We start from the raw sequence: 13,871 nt of genomic DNA, 5'->3' as shown, positions 1-13,871 counted from the left end.
AACAGAGAAAAAAAAAAAAGAGCCTAATAGCTAAAGTGTTATATTTACTTGTTTTTTATGTACATTTATATTTACTGATACACATTTTTCAACTAAAGTAACTGAAATGCACAAATTAAAAATTTATCAGGTGAGAAAAACAAACTTAAGTGAAATATCTTAATATTCACATGCACTGGACACATTCCTAACATACACACACAGTTAAAACAAAATATTTGGCAAGAACACTTACTATTAAATAATCCAGGAACAAGTTTATAGACAATGTCTTGAAGAGTTTGGTCAGGTCTATAAAAACAAAATTAAATTAGAACTCGAAACTAAAAATATATATATATTCTTCACATTAAGAAGTTATGAAACAAAGTTAAGCAAAAAAAAACATACAGTTCTTATGCAATTCATTTACTGAAAAGTTCAACATTTACATTTTTAAGACAATGAAAGAATTGAGTGACTTGCAAGCTAAGAATATATAAATACACACACACACAATATTGGTAAATATCAAAATGTAACTTTTAAAACTTGTTTTATAAAAAATACATTAGTTTAATAAAAATGAACTGATCTCTATACCATTAAAAATACTTAACTTACAAAAAAACAAAACTTTATGAAAGTGTTTGTAAGGTTTTAAATAAATTTCCTTCTAACATAATTAACGTTTACAGTGACAGATCTGAAACACAAGTACACCAATAACCACAATATTGTTATAACATGTAAATATCAGAGCTTACCTGATATTCAACATTGGACGGGTCTTGTGAATCAATACATCACACACAGGGCAATATTTGTGTGTTGTTAAATATTTCACAATGCATACCCTGCAAACTTAAGTAAAGCAAGAGTAAGTAATTGGCAAGTCTTTGTAACTACAAGAATAAGTCAAATTTTATCAAAACATCAAAATTTCAGAGGTTATAGCAGCTTTCTGAAATGTGATTGCAAGCCAAATTACGTTACTTACAAGAATGAATTATACATAGTAGACCAATAATTCCCAGCATTTTTCTAACTAAAGACCATGGAGTTTTGGTCCAAAAATCTCAAATGTGGCATCATAATATAGTGATTTTGTTGTTGTTTTTACAATACTTTAAATTACACCATAAAACAACATACTTTGGTAGTTACATTTTTTCAATACTCTTGCAGACCATGGGTGGGAATCATTGGTTTAAACTATTAACTATGAACATAACAGATCACAAATGGAATTCATATTATACTTTGCTGTAGATAATCTATCTTCACATTCCCTTGATTTTGAATCAACAGATATATTGAAACACCAGTTCAAACAAGTCTCGTGTTTGATGTAAAACACTGTCCTGTTTCATCAGATGGGTTGGAGTTATGATAGTCAAAAATACATCCAAATTGCTATTTGTATAATGCATAGATAAAGTTATGCTATAGCATCAAATGCCTAAGCTGACAAAGCAATGAGGGTTTGTTTTTTTTTAATGGTGTAAAATAATATTCAGCTTCTTGTACAGCAAATAAATGGAATGGAACTTTCATAAAATCAACATTAATCAATAATATAGAAGCACTATCAAAATCCACATTAATTATTTCAGTCTACAACCAAATAATAATAAAACTGGGATGTGTCAAAAATATGGAAATACTGCTTAATTGTTCTGGTTATTCTGCACAGTAAAAGTTCATATAAGAACTACTTGTACAATCAATATACCATAACTATGTTCATTTTAACAGTGTTACTATTACTACTAGATCATGTGTATATTTTACTTGTCTTGTTCACTGCAGTAAACCTGGATTTAGATAGGATTTGATGTTAACATTTCTGAAAATGAAACATATTTTCAGTAATACTTACCTCTGCTGACACTAGCTTTTCTTTGACATTTGTTTTGCTACCAAAACACTGATCTGCATGTTACAGTTTTTATACTTCACTAAAATGCTCTTGGCAATATCTAATATTCAAATATCTACACCCTCGTCAATGCATCCTCCATCTTCATACTGTATACAAGCAGATAATGTAGTTACTTTTTTCACAACATATGTTGGCTCTTAGTGGGGAGGAAGGGCAGGAAAGTGTCAGCCCAAAGTAAGTATTATTGATAATACATTTTCAGTTTTAGAAAACGTTAACTTCTAAACCATACTTACCTCCACTGACAATGTAGCTAGCATCCCACACTGAGAAGGTGAAGGGACCAGTGCAAACTTGATCTATACAGAAAGCATTTGCATAGAACAGGGGTATACCAAGATAGAGTGGTACACAAGTTGGGGAGTTGCACTACATTTAGAACAGCTATGTTCTTCAACCAAAACCTAGTTCCTGTATCAAGGTTGAAACAGTATGAGTAATTATCATTACAGTCCAGCCCCAATCAGACAGCTGAGGTTCCACAACTCAGAATTGAATTAAGGGGTCTTCATCCCTATATCCCATATTGGTGGCTATGGGTTATTGGACCTCAGTGTTATATGTGGATATACTTTTGACTGGATTCCCAACTGTAGCCACAAACTGATGCATTCCAGACCATCAGAATCTCGACAAGAAAGCAGGCGACACTGAAGTGGACAAATTTTCTCAACCATTGAAAGAAGTCTGAATGGCAACACCCAGAACTCAAAATGGTGAAATTATGTATAACTTAATCAACCAAAGGAACAGAACTCATCTAGTGTGGAATTATAAACATTCACCCTCACTCTCCAACCATGTGGACAAGGAGCAGTCCACTTGCCCCTGGAATTATAAAAAGGACATAGAACACTGTGCTCAACTAAGGACCTAGAATGGAACCATTTCACATATGGAATTATGAAGAGATAGGGGATCTCCTTCCATGAGCAATATATGAAACAGACATTGACCAAAGTAAAAAGCCATTCACACCTCAACTTGATAGTATTGTATCCAATACGAGTCAGTATAACAAGTATACTTCCAGGGAGGCTGGTGCCGCTCCTACTCACATGTGGGAAAAACATCCATGGACCCAACTAGGAGGGTCTTCAACTTTGCCCTCTTCTCCAAGTGTGGAGGAAAAGCCTCTGTCCACCACCCCAGTCACTGGAAACTGGGTGTGATAAGGATCCCCTAGCTCCACTAGTAGAATCTGGAAGGTAATGCATATTGGGGAGTCTAGAGGAAAAATGCTATGGAAAAAGTGCAATAGCTTAACCAAGTTCCCTATATCTTTAAAAACAAATTGACCCCAATTTATTCAATTATTAGCAGGGATAGGAATAATTCCCTTTAGCTTTACTTATAACAGTTCTTGATAATATAGTAATACCATCTGGTAAGAATCTAGATGGTCTTATGGAACACCTCATTTTTACAGAGCCTGTTGCAACCAATAGTAAGTATAATAAAATTAGTTGTGAGTATGGAATTGGATTAAGAGAAGCATGTCTGTCTGAACAACACTTGCTACAAAGTGGGATTCAGTAAAAACAAGATGTAAGGTACCCTGGAAAATAGAGACAGGATTGTGACAAAAGTAACCCCCTCCTCCTTATAATCCAAATGTTTAAACAGCCATGAGGTATGAAAAAACTGCCAGAAGAAGGCTGCTTAATCGTGTAAAGTATGCAAGAGAAAAGTACTGGGAGAAATTTGAATACCTGTCAGTAAAATATCCCCCACTGGATAAATAAAATGGGCAGCAAAAAAACAAATGTGCCAAATCCAATGAGATTTAACTCTGAAGATACCTCATCTGTATAAACACTAAAATATGCAAAATGGATATTTGTGATTCCACCTTTAAGGAAGTGAGAAAAATCAAGGAAAACTGAAGGATTCAACTGAATGCAAAGTTGAGACAATCATCACAAAAAAAGGTTAAGTGGATCTTGCAAAATTTCTCAGCGTGACAAATCAAAACAAACTTTTAGATTACAAAAGATTGCAGAGGTGAGAAATAATTGCAAACGAAGTGCAGAAACACATGTACCCCCTTCCCTAGTTGTCAGAGGCTTAAAACAAAAGGATCTATTAGGGTATAAAAGGACCTAAGGAAAGAAAGGAAAAGGTCCTACAAACATGCCAACAATTTCCAACTTATGATAAACATATCAGTAGTGATAAAAATAAAATTTCATCAGGAATCAGAAAAACAAAGGAAGCAAACAGACAAACAAGGACAAGCTCTATTTATCCTGTCACATAATAAATCTTCCTGCATCAACCAGAAAAGTCAAGTAAAGGAAGAGAAACTAAATAGTCCCCCCAGCCTTTCCATCAACAAAGGAGAAGTGGACTCCTAAAATCCAAAAAAATAAACTGAAGGAGTAAAAGTTTGATTCAAATCAGACTCATGAGAAGCCAACTTTGTGATGAAAGGTGTCAGAAAACAAAATCCAAATTATCCCCAAAATCAACAAAATATGGCAACTTTATAAGCCTAAGAGAAAACACCTCAGGCCAACTAAATGTCTCCATCTTTCAAAAGATCAAAACATGGACAGTTCCAACCCAAAGGGACCCTCCCAACCATAGATAGATGCAAGTAATACAGTAACTTAGCTCTGCAAGTATCATGTTTAATTTGTTTTTGTTTTTTTTGAGGTTTTTTTTCTGAAAATTATAATTATACTGAAATCCACAAGGTGGCAGGAAAATCATAATCCATAACTCTTCATCACAGAAAACTGATCAACACATTGAGAAAAGTGATTATCTAAGCAAGGTGCTAATATACAGCACCAGGATAGAGGTGCAATGACAAGAGTAAAAAATTTTGCAAATTAAATATTAAAGGGTATTTTAAGTGGGATATAAAAGACTGCAGCATGCAAGACCAATGTTTAGATTGGCAAAGGCAATGTCAGAGAATAGCTATAGTGTTAATGGATGGTATGTATGTTTTGGAAGAATTCATAGCATCAATGCTAATAATTTATTATTATAAATTATTCAATACATCAGCCATTTAAAGTAATGAATAAATTTGTAACATTACAACACATTCTTCATCCCTACATAAACAAATATAGGTTCACTAAAAACTAAAAACACTATATAACATACAATATTCAGCCCACAGTACAAGAAGCTTTGTGTAGTTAACTTGCCCTTGTCTGGAGTAATTATTACTGAAACACTTCTCTACACCAGCATAAACCAGTTAGAAGTGAGGGATCAAATAGACTTTATATTTACTGCTAAAGTCAAGTCAATCAAACTGTTCAAAATATTAACACACACATTCTTAAAGCTTTTGCAGTGGTGCACATTTTAGCAAAAAAAAGCAACAGAAAGCATCTGAACGAAATGCAGGGTGTCCCAAAAAACATGTATACACACTTTGACTATAAAACTCACTCAAACTTTCTCTTTTTCACAGGTGCAACTGATGTGAAGTAATGGCAGAAGCAAGACTAAGCTTTGAGAAAAGGAAATTTATCTTAAAGAGCTACTGGAAGTGCAAGAACATAGCTGAAGTGCAAAGACAGTTTGGAAGGGAGTTTCAAACAGATCCACCAACACAACTCACCATTACTCACATCAGAAATAAGTTTGAAACAAATGGAACTGTTCAAGAAGTCCACGGTCATCTACCAGTCCCACACGAGAAGCAGAGCTGTTGGAAAGTCTCCCCCAATCTCCAAGAAAATCTGTTCTGCAAACAGCCTGTAAGACAGGAATCCCAAAATCGAGCATCCATCGCATGTTGAAGCACATTAATTGAAAACATTTTATTCCAACATTAGTCCATGCCCTCAATGAAGATGATCCTGACTGGAGAACTGAATTTTGTGAGTGGTACCTAACAAAATCTGCATAGGATGCACAGTTTCCAAACAAGATTGTCTGGAGTAATGAGACCACATTTAAGTTAAATGGCTCAGTTAATTGCCCCAATTGCACCTACTGGGAATCTCAGGACCTGCATGTTACAGTTGAACACCATGTAAACTTAGCAGGGGTTACAGTGTGGTGTGTATTATCATAGTTGAGTGTAATTGGGCAATTCTTTTTTCAAAAACACAATCACTTGTCTCATTTATCTGAACTTGCTGCAAGAATCTGTCATGCCACACATTCAGGAGCAATTTGTAGATGAGGAGTTATTTCCAGCAAGATGGAGCACCTCCCCATTACCATCAGAAAGTGAGGACCTATCTTGATGAAAATCTGCAGAACAGATGGATTGAGCAAATAACCAGTAAAAACAGTTCCAAATGTTTCAAGAAAGTGAAACCATAGAGCATACATTCACAACCCCATTTGTTACTTTTAATGTACCACTTGAAGAAATTCATTTACTGAAATCCAGAGCAGCTAAAAACTTGAAAATCATTGAATTTAGCCTTTATCTACATAAATATCTTCATTACCATACATGAAGTATCATTAGCTAAATAAGAGCAGTATTTCAACAAGCAGAAGCTATAATAAAATATTTTAAATTGCACTTTAGAAATTTCAGCAAGCGCATTTAACATTCACCAATTTTAATTACTAAAGGTTATTGATAAAATCGGTTCAAGTAACGTCTGATTTCTTTATAAATATTTTGATTTGATTTTAGAAATAAAAAACATTAATATTATCAATCAATAACTGATAATAGAGTTTTCTGTAATCAAACATTAAACACAATTATTATAATGACACTAAGAATAATAAACACTTTTTTAAAAAAGACGTTTTTCACAAAAACTGCAAACAATCCAGTCAGAAAAAATTCAGAATAGACATGCCCTTTCTGAATATTTTTGAATATTTCAACCCTAAAAAGTATATTAAATTTCCATATAACAACTTTGTATTTACAAAATAGAAAGAACCTAAAATTTTGCACTATAAAAACTTGTTACAAAAAAATGTGTTAAGAAATAAATTGCCCTCAACTGATGTATTACAGTACATGATTCTTAATTTTAAATATCTAATTGAACATATGTAGTTGGGTAAATCCTATAAATCCTTTAATATATTTAAAGAAACTTGTACAATAATACACATTTACCTACTGTTAAATTTAAACAGATATGAAACTTGTAACAATATATAACTCAAATACTAAAACTTACAAGAGTGTAGACATTCTGTTATGGTGGTGGCATCAATGAAGTAGCCACCACACAACACACACTGCAGGTGAGGATTCAGGTCTGCCAACTTAACCTTGGTAGTAGAGTGCATTTCTTTAAAACTCATTACTTCACTTACCCACCATCTTAATCTAAACAAAGAGAGCAAAACAAACAAAAGTTTAATACTCATGTAAAAGCAGAACTGGAAAATAACACACAGCAAACCAATACAAAAAGTAATACAATGTGGTTAAATGCATGAATATGATTCAGACCTTATTAAACTTCTTGAAAATGTCCTTTAATAACAATGTTATTAGATCATGATTTTATAACATTTAAAACTCATGAAACTATGCATGTCCTTAGGGAAAATTACACATCCCTTGTAACCCCTTTACATTTAAATTTACAATTGTTCTGTTTGCTCTTCTATCACAGTACTGAAAATAAATAATCCACTGATGCAAAAATGTCAGTTTCTTACTAATCAAATGCACCTACTTGTGTGCCGGATAATACTTAACATTTATCAATGTTAAACTTGGTATCCACATTCAGAAACAGTTACTAATACTGTTCAAGTCTCTACAAATAAGAACATGCTGACAAAAAGCTATCAGCTCTTCTGAAAATCACAGTAACATAAGTAGGCTTAGGAAATTATGATAAAGAGTATACAACCCATGATAAAAAATTATGAATAATAGGGTTATCAAAAAGAAAAAGAATATTGCAAGATTGTTCACATAAACAATGCAGACTTATCAGCTCTCTTTTGCTTTCTATCTTAGTCAGTTTTTTTTATATTTTTATACAACTATCATAAATCTCTAACTTTCTAATTGACATCTTATTTGGAATTCTTTCAAATATTTCTAGAAAGTTCATATTGTCATAACTTGGTCTACCATCTTTAGAAAAGAACATTAATAAAATAAAATTACTCACATGTCTGTACATACAAAAATTCTCCTATTGAGCATTTTGAATAAATTCAGGTATATTTCAAATGCATTTCTAAACTACTTCTGACAACAAACTTCCATCCCAATCTAAGAACTGGATTAAACTAATAGGTATTTAACATCTTAGATGTTCCCTCTACTTTTTTTTAATAGAAAAATCATTATGAAAATTTTCTCCAATCTTAAGAACTTTCAATATTCATAAAAAGGAAAACAAAAAATAACTTTCACTGGAAGAAAAGTGGAAACAAGAATAAAAATACACTTTAAATGAACATTATTAAACCAGGCATCCCATATCCAATAACAGCATTACATTTAAATTATGTGAATTTAATATAAAAAAAAAAAAAAAAATCGCAAAAGCTATACTGAGCAAAATATTAACACCTTCTTTGAACAAACACCATAGAATTCTTCATTATCTCTAATAATTAATTCATTTATTTTTGTTTTATACATTTTTTGTAAATCATTATTGCAACCTAGGTTAAATACTCTACATTCAGTACAAGCACCAACAAAAATTACTATTACATTTAGAATTTCCAACTGTTGTTAATCACATGCTGTCTGAAGTTGGCCAGCAACTAGGGTTGAAATATCAGTTTTGTTTTCATGAAAATTTTTGAAAAATGTTCAACTTCAAAGCTAATTACAATATCAAATGTAATCATTCAATAGAGTAATCTTCTTTTATTTATTTATCTAATGTATGTTTTTATAATTTATTGAAGCTTGCTTACTTAGTATCCCTGAAGTGAATATAAATATACTGCATGATCACTACTAATTCTTTGTTAAAATGGAATTTTTTTTAAATAATCAAATAATGATTTTTTCTTTGTACTAAAGAAGGATTTTATGTGAATAACCAAATGAAATAACAGTATGAGCAAAATAAGGTTAAATGTTTCTCCTCTTCAACATTAATTTCAAAATTCAGTTATCTCTCCCAGAACTTATAAAGTATAATACCTCTTCTGTTGCTTAAAATTTAAAGCTACCATCCCTGGAGCTACTGTACAGACTTTCAAAATACATCTTATATTCTGGCCATATGTGGATGCATCCCTGTGGTCATTAACAATTATTCAAAACAGGCCAGAGAAAGAAAGAATCTGTCCTGGTATCACCCAACTTTAACCAAATACTACCTATCGGAACTTTTTTTTTTATGATCATCCAACTTAAAATTTAATGGCATGTGATATTACATCACAAGAAGCCTGGCAGCAATGTAACATGCATCATTTTCTGCTTGCTAGAGGTTTTAAAAAAAAACAAAGACTGTAATAACATAACACTAAATGGCAGCAATCTTTTTATCCATCTAGGCTGTCATATAAACTATATGACTACTATAAACCTTTAAAAACTTCAAAGCCAGTCCTTATCATTAAAGTATCTCTCAAGCTTTCTCTTAAATTTACTCACTACATCCACCACATCCAAAAGTAACCACTCCAGATGCAAAAGCAGTCTTGGCTGAATATGACCTATTTGCTGCTGAAACATTTAAATCTCCTCACACTGTCTATATAGCTTTTTCCTCAACCCCAAAAATCATGATCAAGCAAGTCAGATTAGTTGCAACTTTCAATAAACAAAAACTTATTTGAACTTTTCTATATATATATATATATATATATATATATTAGTCACTTATGTCATGAATCAACACATCTTAAATCTTAAAATTAAAACTAGTACTTTTAATTTTTTGACAGTAGTAACGAAAGTGATAATTTAAATTTTCACTGAGATCAAATTTAATGTGACTCGGTGATGTTATCACGTGTGTATCGCTACTACTTAATACTAGGGTTAGTCGTACTAAATATATGTCACGCTTTGTCAGCTAAGACATTTTATTTCCCTGCCGCATACCTGTTAAAGTGGTCGTTAGGCTTAGTTTTAACCGACAATTCAATTACTACAATTTAGTGTAAAACAATAGTAATCATTAGAAATAATATGGTAAATTTTGTAGTGTTATATGTTATTATTAGTAGTAATAACGGTGTCCGCAAGTGACTCAGTACTGAAGGAACACAATTTATAACTTAACCGTGAAAATTATAATACACTTATAATGTTATAACTTATCAGTTATAGCTCGTGAGCTTGAACAGTCGACGACTAAAATACTAAATATTACAATGTTGCTTAAATGGAATTTTTTTAACATCCAAATTACTTAAAATAAATTTTAGTAGCAATAGTTATATGTCTTACCTTCATCTCATGTCGAACAAAAACAAATTAGTCAAAAACGAAAGCGCGTGCACGATAAGCCTAACAAGAAACACACGTTACAAAAAAAAAAAAAAACGTAACGTATTTATTCAACGTATTCGAATTCGAATCGCTGAGTCAGCTATAGTCTGAACACCATATTCTAACCAATAATAATTTTGCGATAAAAAATATGACGTACTTAATAAAATTATCTGGTTCTCGTATACCTTTAGAAACCATAAGGCTTCCCACGGAATATCTACCAATCGTTTCGAGTATAGTCCTTATTTATCTAACGGCTATTAAAGAATTTCTCACGTGATATAGTTCCAAAAGAAAGAAAGAAAACAAAATTATATCTTTTACCAGAAGTGTTTAACGTGAATAACAGATTCACAAACGATATTTTTTACGTAAATAAAATGCTAGTACACACATTCAATGTTTCCCATAAAAAAGAAAAATTATATATATATGTTTTATTACATATTATATATATATATACATATTTTTACACATCTTGATGTATATAGTAACACCTTGTACTCAAAATATTCTCATTTTCTGGTATTTTAAGAGCTTCGCTGTAAGTGTAGTGTGAAATGCTTATAGAAGATAACAGCGATAATAATAATATAGAATTTATTAACATATTTAAAAAAAATTATTGAAATAACTACAGACAATGGAAAATTAAATATTATTTTTATTTTTAAATGCTGTTAAGTTTTATTTCGTGCGTGAGTGGCGTATAACAAATTAACATAGCAAGGTAATATTTAAAAAAAAATTAGAGTGGCAATCTCACAACCACGACCTGTTTAGAGCCTATGCATTTTTTTTTTTTTCTCTATTCCACGCCTACAGTGTGGAACCTGATATGATCTAGTGGTTAGAGCACTCGACTTGTGGAGCGGAGTCATATGTTAGGGTCGATCCCACTATTAATTGGTAAAAGAGTGGTGAAAATTGGCAGTCGGTGGTGTGTACTAGCTGACTTCCCCTAGTTTATGACTGTTAAATAAGGGACTTTTGTTTTTTATAGTAAAGCACAAAGCTACGCAATAAGCTATCTGTGATATACCCACCCTGGTTATCGAAACCCGGTTTCTAGTGTTGTAAGTTTAAAGACATACCTTTGTGCCACTGGTAAGAAACGGAAAACGTAGGGATAACTGGCACAGATAAGCCTTGAGTAAGTCTGAGAGTAATTCAAAACGTACGAAATATTAAACCTACTGGTTTAGTAGTAAATCTGAAGATTTATAAAGTAAAAATTTGGGTTTCGTTACCCCTGATGAATATAGCAAAATAATCCATTGCGTAACTTCATGCTCAACAAAAAAAACAACAAAACAACAAAAACTACGAAATACGTTTTTTGTTCTTTTATGAGTACGAATAATTACTCTGTAAGACTTAAGTAGGGTTTCGTACCGTACATGTATAATTATATTAGTCTCTATTACTATTTCAATTCTACTAAATTCGTTTCGTCTATAGTTTCACTGCTATATGCATCAGATACTAAATATATTTAAGTAATGTATATATAGTGTTTAATTTTCCAAAGTGGAGTAATATAACATGTATGGAGAACAAGGGACCAACTGGTCTTTAAGTCTGTTGTTCTACAAACACCTTTGAGAAAAGTGAAAACTTCAATCCACACTAGATTATTTCTCTGAGGATCGTCAATTTGATAAAATGTATATTTTTTTATAATTTCATCAGCCCGGATTCGACACCAGATAAATTCTCTACTAATTTAGTAAAAGAATGAGTGGATCTAATATGCAAAAAGATAGGTGGAGTAATTTGTTGAAGGTAAAAAGAAAGAGAACAGACAAGGAGTGAAATTTAAACAAAAACAAAACTATTTATTGTTGGAAAAACAGAAAACTGAGATCGTGCTAATATCAGAACTCAAACGTCAGTTGCGTATTTAGGTAGGGGCTAGAGGAGGCTCAGCCACAGGGCCCATTGATAATTTTATTCTACGTAAAATTACATAGGATGTAAGGCCCACAAAAATTATTAGCCCCTGGGCCCACACAACCTTAAGTCCGCCAAACGTTTAAACAAATAGAATTTAAAACCGTCAAGACTGTATTCACAATAGACATAATTTTTGTATCTGATCAATCACAAATAAATTTGCAAAAATTCGAATGCATCCTTATTCAACAAGACAGTTATAAAATATCTCAAACAGAAGGTCAATTAGTACAAAATGCAACTGCTCAAGTTACTAAGATTAACACTTCAGGCTGAATTTTGCATATAATCCCAACGAATTTAATGTTCCAAAATTAGAAGAAAAATGTGTATATAAAAGATGTGAAATCGCTAATATAATTTCACTTCTGGTTCGTCATAAATAATGATAAAGAACAGTAACTTTAAAAGAATTCCATTGTACAGATCTTCTCTAAGTGATCACTAAGATTAATATAATCACCATAATACTGTGAAGTGATGTTGAAGTCACTGATGTTGGTTTAATTGTTGCTCTTGATACTAGATTTTTAACTTCGGAAACTCCCTTTTTAATGGAATGCGTACTATGTCAGTAAAAATAGTGTGTAGCGCTTTTATTCAATGTTATCATGTTTTTCAAGGGAGAAAGGCTGTTTGTGCTAGTAATTACTAATCGTACCATTCATATATCATTAAAAAAGTGAACATTTTCTATAAAAAAAAAAAGAAAGATTTTTTGAGGTAGTATTTCACTGGAAAAGTGTTAGGATTGTGCTGATATAAACTGTAAAGTTTTTCTGTATTATATTTTAATGTACAATAAGTTATTATATAATACACTAATAGTTTTTAAGAACTTCATTTTTGGTACTAGATGTAGGTGTGTTTTTTTTATAGCAAAGCCACATCAGGATATCTGCCGAGTCCACCGAGGAGAATCGAACCACTGATTTTAGTATTGTAAATCCGAGGGACTTTTGGTACTACATTTACAACTTTCACAAGGATTGTACGTGTGGGTTTGGTTATATCTTTATTGTTCTGTAAACTACGGTTATTTTACTAATTGCCTAGATCTTGAATATCTAAAATTGGAAAATGTTTAATGAATTTTTATTTGTCGTATCATTCAATAGATGGCGCTATATTAAATTTAGTTTTTCGTTCACATGCATAAATACATGCCATGTCCGTTATAAGAAGATAATCCGTTATATTTTGTTGCAACATACTTACGACTCGTAATTAATACTGCAACGAAACCTGATGGATTCAATCTTTTGTTAAAAATTTTAGTAACACAACATTTGTACCGTAACAATAGTTACAATGAAACTTTGTAATTTTCATAACATATATGTTATTTAACGATTAGGGGTAAGGCTTCATTTGTTTTGAAATTCGGTCAAAGACATACAAGACGATAGCCGCCCGTAACTTAGCAGTGATAGGCCATAGGGAAGACAACAACTAAACCCACCCACCGTCAACGCTTGGGCTAACGTTTTTACTAACGTATTGTTAATAAAACGTCTTCGAGCATATTCGGTGGCGTGGAGTCGAACTCCTAATCTCCAGACCATGTCAAATCGCAGAAGAAATAACCGCTATAAACAAACAAAAATA

The 13,871-nt window shown here is 32.0% G+C and overlaps 1 protein-coding gene across 2 annotated transcripts in view; it reads right to left on the bottom strand.

The window, feature by feature from the left end:
• LOC143252610 (polycomb complex protein BMI-1-like) overlaps positions 1 to 10,559 on the bottom strand; it is a 34,140-nt gene extending 23,581 nt beyond the window's left edge. Inside the window, exons 1-4 of one of the 2 annotated variants that reach the window (XM_076505002.1) lie at positions 10,263 to 10,559; positions 7,054 to 7,205; positions 747 to 843; positions 236 to 291 (exon numbers count right to left, since the gene is read on the bottom strand). In XM_076505002.1, the coding sequence (XP_076361117.1) occupies positions 236 to 291; positions 747 to 843; positions 7,054 to 7,180 (280 nt within the window). In that variant the 5' untranslated portion in view covers positions 7,181 to 7,205; positions 10,263 to 10,559. The remainder of the gene's footprint in view (positions 1 to 235; positions 292 to 746; positions 844 to 7,053; positions 7,206 to 10,262) is intronic. The other variant, XM_076505004.1, reaches the window with a different exon arrangement.
• Between the last annotated feature and the right edge of the window lie 3,312 nt (positions 10,560 to 13,871).

Source organism: Tachypleus tridentatus, chromosome 6, assembly GCF_004210375.1.
Source record: "Tachypleus tridentatus isolate NWPU-2018 chromosome 6, ASM421037v1, whole genome shotgun sequence".
In the NCBI taxonomy this organism is placed as follows: domain Eukaryota; kingdom Metazoa; phylum Arthropoda; class Merostomata; order Xiphosura; family Limulidae; genus Tachypleus; species Tachypleus tridentatus.
This window is presented reverse-complemented; position numbering and strand designations above follow the sequence as displayed.